At 47.1% G+C, this 9,576-nt stretch overlaps 1 protein-coding gene across 1 annotated transcript; it reads right to left on the bottom strand.

Annotated features, from left to right (window-relative positions):
• Positions 1 to 7,546: 7,546 nt before the first annotated feature.
• On the bottom strand, positions 7,547 to 8,869 carry LOC125534349 (uncharacterized). Its single transcript, XM_048697605.2, has one exon. The coding sequence runs from the start codon at positions 8,713 to 8,715 to the stop codon at positions 7,936 to 7,938; it is 780 nt and encodes a 259-aa protein (XP_048553562.2). The 5' UTR covers positions 8,716 to 8,869; the 3' UTR covers positions 7,547 to 7,935.
• Between the last annotated feature and the right edge of the window lie 707 nt (positions 8,870 to 9,576).

Here is a 9,576-nt window from a genome sequence, read left to right as displayed (position 1 = left end):
TCGTAGTGAAAGCTGGCGGCCCTTGCAGACTCTCTCGGCTATACCCCATGCAGCTTGGCTGTTTATGGGGGACTATAATGAAACACTATATGCTTCTGAACACTTTAGCAGAAGAGCGAGATCGGAAGCACATATGAGAGCGTTTCGGGTGGTCACAGACGAGATTTTCATGCAAGATTTAGGCTGGTCGGGTACGCCTTATACTTGGGACAATCAGCAAGCAGGAGAGGCTAATGTGAAGGCATGCCTAGACCGAGCTTTTGCGAATGAAGATTTTCAGGAACTTTTCCAACATATACGGGTCAGACACCTCCCTTCTGTTGAGTCTGATCACCGTTTTTTCATAGCTGAAGTAAAGGCAATTCCGCCATACGGGCTGCGGGCCAACAAACAGTTTCGTTATGAGAATGTATGGCAGATGCATACGGATTATGATCGCCTAGTACGTGACACTTGGCGGGGAATCCAACACACGGCAGGGCTCCAGGGGATTGCATCGGCCATGGGGTCCCTTCAGGCTATTCCTGAGCCATGGGGCTCAAAGGAATTTGGTTGCTTGGCTCTCACGGTCAGAAAACTTCAAAAGAAATTAGACCGCATCAGGTGGTGTACCATGGGTATGGGACCAACAGACGAGGAGAAAAGCACACTCAAGAAGTTGAAGGAAGCCCTTCACCAAGAGGAGGTGTGGCTACGTCAGCGTTCTCGGGTTCCATGGCTCCACGAGGGCGATCGGAACACTTCCTACTTTCGGGCACAAGCTTCCTAGCGCAAAAGAATGAATAAGATTCATAGTTTACGCCGTGAAGATGGTTCAGTTCGTGAAAATGAAAATGAGGACAAGGCCGAGGTGCTAGCTTTCTACCAGAACTTGTATCAAACGCAAGGTTTTGCTGAGGCTAGTGGCTTATTATCACATGAGCCCGTCAAGGTGACTCGGGGCATGAATGATGATCTTACTAAACTTTATACCGCAGATGAAGTCAAAGTGGCGTCATTTCAAATGGCTCCATCGAAGGCCCCTGGTGTTGATGGCTTTATTGCAGGGTTTTATCAGCGGCATTGGGACCTGCTAGGAAATGACGTGACCTTGGCAGTTCTGGATTTTCTGAATGGGGGCGAGCTACCGTCGAGGTTGAACAATACTTCAATCACACTTATCCCCAAGGTGCGGCACCCGCAGTCGATTTCACAATATCGTCCTATTGCTTTGTGTCCGGTCCTTTACAAGATTGCGGCCAAAGTTATTACCAATCGCTTGCGATACATCATGGACGATATTATCAGTGAAGAGCAGAGCGCTTTCGTTCCCGGTCGTCTCATCACAGATAATGTACTTGTCGCTTATGAAAGTATACACATGATGAGAAGAAGGAAGAAAGGAAAGAACTTTTCTTGTGCAGTCAAGCTAGATATGATGAAGGCTTACGATCGGGTGGAGTGGCACTACCTCGAAGCAATTCTGTCTCGTTTGGGCTTCAGCATTATTTTCATACGCCTAATTATGAAGTGTGTCACCTAGGTTCATTTTTCTGTTCAGGTTAATGGAGAGCTTCTTCCTTTCTTCACACCAACACGGGGTTTCCGACAAGGTGATCCAGTTTCTCCTTATCTCTTTCTGCTTTGTGCAGAGGGCTTTTCCTCATTACTGAAGTATTACAATGGTGGATCTATTGACAGGGGCCTAAGATGAGCTATAGATCACCTTGGGTCTCTCATTTGTTGTTTCTAGACGACAGTCTAATCTTCATTAATGCAAGCACTCCGAGTGCTTTACGACTGAACGAAATTCTGAGGATCTATGGTCATGCCTCGGGCCAGTGTGTGAACCGGGAAAAAAGCTCTATTTATTTCAGCACCAATACCCCGGACACCATCAGGCAAGCTTTGAAGTCGACCTTGAATATCCAGGTCGAGGCATTCAGTGAGAGGTACTTGGGGCTCCCCACTGCGGTTGGACGTATCACTAGTGGTACCATCGATCACATCAGTGAGAGAGCTCGTGGAAAGATGCAAGGGTGGTCGGAAAAACTGCTTGCATGTGCTGGCCGGGAAACACTGCTCAAGTCTGTAATTCAATCTATCCCAACTTATCCCATGAGCACTTTCATTCTCACCAAAAAGGTTTGCAAGAGTCTCACTTCTCCCATGGCAAAATATTTTTGGAGTAGCTCTCTTGACAAAAAAGCAATGCATTGGGTTTCCTGGAAGGAGTTATCTAAACCCAAGTGCAAGGGTGGGATGGGGTTTCGAGACCCGCATCTCTTTAACCTCGCTATGCTGGGCAAACATGGGTGGCGTTTCATCACCAACCCAAATTCGCTCTGGGCACGAGTTCTCAAGGGTCACTACTTTCCGGATACCGATTTCATGCATGCCCCAGTTCCCAAGTCAGCTTCGGCAACTTGGAAGGAAATTGTGGCGGGAAGGGATGCCCTGAAGACAGGCTTAATCTCCAGAGTGGGAGATGGTTCTACTATCTCAGTTTGGGAGGACAAGTGGATTCCAGGTACGGTCTCAATGACTCCAACTCAGAGACCTACAGATACAAACATTGATCGGGTGTCGGATCTCATAGACACACGGACTTGGACTTGGAAGCTTGAATTGATCAGGGACAATTTTACTGCTCAGGATGCCGCGGCCATACTTAATATTCCTATCAGGCAAGGCGGGGGTGATGATTTTCTTGCATGGGCATTTGATAAATCAGGTAACTACACTGTAAAGACGGCGTACCGTGCTCTCGTGACTCAGAACGAGCGTTTGGCTCTAGAGGAAGGGACGGCTACCGAAACCTCATCGGACGATCGACAGTTGTGGAAATCCTTGTGGAAGTTGAATGTTATCCCAAAAGTGCGAGTGTTCTGGTGGAGAGTGTTACGTGGCATTCTTCCAGATGAAACTACTCTTAACCATCGACACATTGCAGATGTTCGTCAGTGCAATGCTTGCCGCTCTACAGAGGAGGACTTGAAGCATGCGCTGATACATTGTACACATGCACAGAGCTTCTAGGAAGAGGCGTGGACATGGCTTGGTCTTCGCCTTCCCCCTCTCCACTCGGTTACGTGGGCACGAGACATCACATGTGATCCTCAGTTCACAGCCGATGAACGTGCCAAGATCACTACTACCATGTGGTCAATTTGGCATTCCAGGAACCGAATAAAACATGGTGATGAGGGGAGAGACCCTACAGCAACTATCAGAAATATTAAGGAGTCTATCTTCCTCCGTCAATTACCTCGTAAGGAAACCTTGGTTCTACCGGGTTACGGTTGGTGGCCCTCGGATGTGGGTCCGGTCAAGATCACGACTGACGGCGCTCTGAATTTTGATGAAGGCCGGGGCGGTGCAGGAGGAATGGCCCGATCATCCTCTGCACTCCTGGGTTCATGGTGTAAACCATACATGGGAGTCTCGGATCCCTTGATGATGGAGTGCTTGTCACTGCGAGATGGAGTCCGCTTTGCTTGTCTTCGAGGATTTCAGCATGTGATTATGGACGTCGACTGTTTGGAGCTGGTGAAGTTCTGGCAATCTCGCCACAATTCTCGTTCAATTGTGGCTCCTTTACTTTTAGAAATAGGAGAGCTCTGTACTACTTTTTCTTCTTTTGATATTCAACATGTAAATCGAGGGGCAAACGTTCCGGCGCATTTGTGTGCGAAGCGTGCTTGCACACTGAATGTGACGGAAAGCTGGCTCGATGAAACCCCTAGCTTCTTGATGACCAGCCTATTGGCTGACTGCACCGAGCATGCTTTCAATCAATAAATCTCTCTAATTTTCCCGCAAAAAAATCCAGCCGGATGGGGTGGGGATATGCTGTTACGTACTCCCTCCGTTCCAAAATAAATGACCCAATTTTATACTAAAATGTGAATGGGACAGTGTATCTAGAGGCAACATAAGACCATGGCAGTGGGGGCACGCAACAACGGGGGACCTCGAATGGGGCATTGTACATGGAGAGGCAACGGCCTGGGCTGAGGGGTACCGCACTATGGCCGAAATGGGGTATTGTGCATCGGGAGGCAACCGGCTACGACTGCAATGGGGTTGTGTGCATCGAGAGGCAGAGACTTTGGGTTGGGGATACCACGCTACGCCAACAACGAGGTCTTGTTCATTGAGCGCCAACCAGCTGGGACGGGGTACCGCACTATGACCGTAACGGGGTCTTGTTCATCCAGCCCCGACCAGCTGGGCTGAGAAGTACCATGCTATGATCACGTCGGGGTAATTTACATTGTGAGGCAACTGGCTAACGCGCTATGGCCTCAACGGGGTCATGTGCATGCGAGGCAACCGGTTAGTGCGCTACGGCCGCAATGCGGTCCTGCGCATCGCGAGGCAACCGACTGGGGAGGGGGTATAGCGCGCGATAGCAACCGGTTAGTGCGCTACGGCCGCAATGCAGTCCTGTGCATCGCGAGGTAACCGACTAGGGGTAGGGTATGTACCGCATGGCAGCAACACAATGGGGTAGTGTACACCTCGATCGAGGGGCAACCGACTGGGTCTCAATTCTATATTTCACATGCGACGGGTGCAGCAATGCCCTGGGGCTCCTCACAATGCAACCACATCAACACTCACACATACAAAGGCATCCAACTACGGCGCACGATGCAACGGGGGGTTCTCTACTCGCGCATATGGCTTCACACACCACCGGCAAAGTATACGCACCATCTGGAGCGAGAGAGACTCGTATCAGCCAGGGCCTCTCCTACACTACTACACACGATCACAATGACTCGTGCATATGCATACGGCTTCTCAACAATCACACACCACACATTGCAGTAGGAAAGCGAGAGACTCACAGCGATCGGTCTGGTTCTCTGTAGTGCGAAGTTGATCCCGCGCATATGGAACAAGGCTCTCCAACGTACATGTAATGCGAAGGCTCGCACACACCTATGAGAGATCACACAAAACTACCCTGCATCTCGCTCGGGCCAACCACCCACTATATATCGTGTAAGGAGAGAATGAGAAGAGAGGCAAATAGAGTAACATAATATAGGTAATGAAGAGACATACTAGGTAGTAACTGTGGCGAATAGTTAATGAGAAGAGAGACAAATAGAGTAACATAATATGTTACCATCACATAGCACTTCCCAATGCAAAATAACTCTACAAAATAATAAATGAAAGACATCTATGTTATCACACATGTGACACTACCCACTATGAGGCTGGTTGCAATGCTAGTATCATGCATGCCAACTAGGCGATTTTGATGATGTGTCATAGAATTAAATGAAGAAAGAGAGTGTTGAGTATCATATCACGATACCGTATCATAATAAATGATATGTTACTATGTGTCATGCATGACAATAAATAAAGTACTACATGATACTACTATATGATATTATGCATTAGGGAGGTAGTATCATACACTAGTATCATATGTATGATACTAGTATATGATACTCCCCATTACAACCAGCCTGAAAGTCGTAACATAGACTACTAGTACCATATGCATGTTAGACTATCCACAATGAAAGTAACATAGATAGTAACATCACACATATCAAGATAAAGAAAATGATGCGACAAGTAATAAATGAAGAAAGAGAGAAAAAGTGGTAATATAGCTAGTTACTAGTAGTATGAGTAACATCACACATATCAAGGCAAGATGTGTCTATAACCTAGTAAATGAAGTGTTGCATGTTACACATATATGTTACTCCCCACTATAGAGGTAGTAACATAGACTAGTAACATGCCATTGTGGCTAGTCTTACTGGTCTAAGTTACTCTCTACTATGACTAGCCTTAGGAGTTGTATCTAAATTTAATGATTTAAGCCGCATGCATACATGTGATTGATCCAGCAACTTTTTTTTTCTATCACCATGTGCAAAGGTAAGCCTTCTCAAGGCTCCACCTTGTATATGTGTTAAGCATGCCATGTAGACCAAAAATGGGATGCCGCAAGACAATTAAGAAGAGAGAGATGGGTTTGGTGAGCCCAGAAAGAACCAATGTCAAACGTGTGGACCTAGGCAAAACATTTAATAATTGTTAAATGATTAAATGTGCTTAGCACCTCATCTAGTTAGACCTCTTTCAATGCACCTAGGCAAACGTAAGAACATGTAGGTGTGCATTGAAAGAGGTCTAAATAGTATACCACGTCTGCAAAATACACACTACGTACCTGCTCCCTTCTTTCCGATTTATAACGGTTTATAGGGCTCAAATTTAAAATTTCATCAAACAAGGCAGGAGATGATGAGTGGACTATGAAATCGTAGAACTTGCAAGTACTCCCAAGTCCAAGTCCCAACTTCCAACCTCCCAAGCTAGCGCGCAAAAGCGCTGGCTAGCTAGTCACTGGCTTAATAAAGTGTATACAACTCCCATTTCCCAAAACGAGTGTGTTTTCCCAGCTGCATGCATGTACTACACTTGTACTCAAATAGATGTTCACGAGAGAGAAGCTATCAAGTCATCGCCATTCACAAGCTCTCGTGGGTCACCATTCAAACGTATGGTTGTTCAGAAGGTTTGCTAGCTGAGCGTTGCATAAAACACGCATGATTTGGCCATCTTGTAATATGCATGCGGCTCAAAAACATTTGTTCAAGTTTGTAACATATTCATTTGGTATTGTCGATGTTGATTTTTGTAACAAAAACTTGATCAAACTTTATAATATTTGACTTTAGAAAAATTAATACGCGAAGTAAAAAGAAACGGATGGAGTAACACACTTGTGCTTGAACTTTTAGAGTAAATGTGAAGTTGAGTTTTCAGAGTAAATGTGAAGGATAAAGTTGAAAAGAACTACTTACAAAAACAGTTCCTCTCCTTATATTACTATCTTAAATATTGCATGATTATATTAAATGGAAAATAGTCATAGATATATTATAAAGTACTCCCTCCGTTTTTATTTACTCCACGTATAAACTTTGGTCAAAGTCAAGCTTTCTAAACTTTGACAAAGTTTATAGACAAAAGTATTAATATATGCAATAACAAATCAATATCATTAGATTAATTATTGACTGTACTTCCACATCATACAAATTTATTATGGTAAATATTTGTATTCTTTTTTCTATAAACTTGGTCAAACTTTAGGAAGTTTGACTTTAGTCAACTCTAATATGTGGAGTAAATGAAAACAGAGGGAGTAAATAATGAAGATGCTCCGTTCAGTTTTTGCGTTTGGGTAGAATTCTCACACGCAACATATATGTGTATAACTTAGCAAAGCTGAAACCCCAACCACACAGAACTGCACATTGTAGAATTACAGCCCAGGAAGTGTATAGCTGCGGTTCAAAAGATTAGGGAGAGGTAAATTAAAATCAACATACATAATCTATAAACTATCTCTTTTCAGACAGCAAAAATAGATCGATCCGAAGTGAAAAAAAGAAGAAAGAAATGTAGACTGAAGTTTTTGAAGTACTTCTGAAAAAGGAGTATATATACATGCAAGTATATCTTTTATAGGTTATATGCTCTTTTTCTTAAAGCATTTTCAAAAGGGAGTAGTAGTATGTACAAAAAGATAAAGAAATAATAATGTGATACATATATAGTATATACAAGTCAGTTCAGTTATCATGCATCCACTTGTAGATGCAAACGACTGAACTGAAATCAAATCTGAAGTCGCTGCCAAGGCCTAAATATTCCCAATACCACGACATTACCCCAAAGCCAAACTCCAGCAAGAAATACAAGAAAAATATATCTAATTAAGATAGTTTGATCAATTAGTAGTAAGGAAAAAGCAAATCGGAAACCCTAGTAAGGCTATATCTACCTTTCCTTGCTTTCAAGTTGCAACACACATGCATGCCGCTTGCCGCTTGCCGCTTGCCGCATGCGTTGATCCGCCATAGTCGCTCATGCATGTCAGGAGCTCTGATCTATGTGGATTGTTGATCACTTGGAGAAGATGTCGAACAAGGGATCAGGTTCATTCCACAGCAGCGCCGCCTCGTAGTCCTCCTCCTCGGCGGCAAGGTACCATTCGGGGGTCACCTCAGCCTCTGCCGCCTCCGCCGGCACACCATCCTGGGCGGCCACCGTAGATGACGAAGCCACTGGTAACGAGGCAGTCGTCTGGTGCGGCGGCGCCAGCGCCACCGTGGTGGTCACCGTGGACGCGGTGGCTGTGCTCGCGTAGTGCAGAGGCGGCGACGTGGACGGTGGAGTCACGCGGAGCGGCAGGAAGCGGTATTGGTGGTGGTGGTGGTGGTGGAAGACCGCCCCGGCGCCACCTGAGTGCTGCGGCGGGCGCGGCAAGAGCGGCCGGAGCGGCGGAGGCGCGGAGGAGCTCGAGGAAGAAGCCGAGGACCCCAAGGGCCGGGGGTGGGAGTCCGCCCCGGGGGCCAGGGGCGGCGGCGCGGTGAGGTTGAGGTGGGCACGCGGGCCGTAGAGGAGCAGCGCCGCGCGGTCGTAGGCGCGCGCGGCGTCCTCGGCAGTGGCGAAGGTGCCGAGCCACTTGCGCGAGCGCTTGCGGGGCTCCCGGATCTCCGCCACCCACTTGCCCCAGCTCCGCTGCCGCACGCCACGGTACCTGAACTTGGCGTTCTCCGGCCCGCCCTTGCCCGCCGCCTTCCCCTTCCGGCCGCCGCTGCTCACGCTGCTCCCGACGTCGCTGCTGCTTGCGGCCTCGGTAGTGGTAGTGGCAAGCACTGCTGGGTTGGGTTTGTGTTCCATGGGGTGGCGGCAGTGGTAGGTATAAAGATAGAGGGAGGGACCTGGCGCTGGGGGGACGGGGAGGGATGGGGAAGAGAGAGGGATGCCTAGCTCGCTGTGCGTTGGGGAGACCGATGAAGAGAGAGAGGGGGGGTGGGGATGGAGTGGCCGAGGAGGATGTGCTTGGTGGAGAGGGGCGGTGGTCAAATATAAAGGGCGAGAGAGAGCGTACACAGTGGAGTACAGCGAGCAGGAGTGAGTGAGTGAGAGAGAAGGGAACGGGCATGCATGCAATGCAGTGAAAGGTCGTGCTCTCATGCAGGTATGAGTTGACGCCACAGAGAGGGTATCGCATCGCGGGGTTTATCTTCTGTAGCGATGTGCCTACGTTTTCTGCTTGTTTTAACCATCAGTCACGGCACTCATAGGAACGGACAAGCGCCTCTTTTCTAAAAAAATACTCACAGGAACGGGCATAGATTATGGGCTTCGATTTGAAGCCTTTGGTTTCATCCCGTTTTATAAATGAAGTCACTCGGTTTAATAATGCTATATTTTTTTAATATTTTTTTAGGGAATGCTATATTTTTTCTGAAGTTCTCAAAATCAAAATATGATACTACAAGTGTGCCGGTGTCATTCATATGATTCGAACGAGCCCACCAACATTAAAAACAGAGTTTGGATGTAAAAGTTACCTGGTTTTTGAGCACGCGTTATCTGCTTTGGATTTTGAGGATGCTGTGAGCCCCGTCCTTGGGGCATCGCCGATCTCGGTCAGGGGAGAGGAGGAGTCTAGGCAGGTGGCCACTCCCTCTCATACACAACACGTCGACTCTCCTCAGGACGAGGTTCCGGTGGTGGAGGTCTTACCTTCGGGAG

The sequence above is a fragment of the Triticum urartu genome, chromosome 1A (assembly GCF_056163025.1).
Source record: "Triticum urartu cultivar PI428250 chromosome 1A, HENAU_Tu73, whole genome shotgun sequence".
Taxonomy (NCBI): Eukaryota; Viridiplantae; Streptophyta; class Magnoliopsida; order Poales; family Poaceae; genus Triticum; species Triticum urartu.
This window is presented reverse-complemented; position numbering and strand designations above follow the sequence as displayed.

Bases quoted from the DNA above. Each gene is read 5' to 3' on its own strand.
- LOC125534349 (XM_048697605.2), bottom strand. From the start codon at position 8,715: ATGGAACACAAACCCAACCCAGCAGTGCTTGCCACTACCACTACCGAG.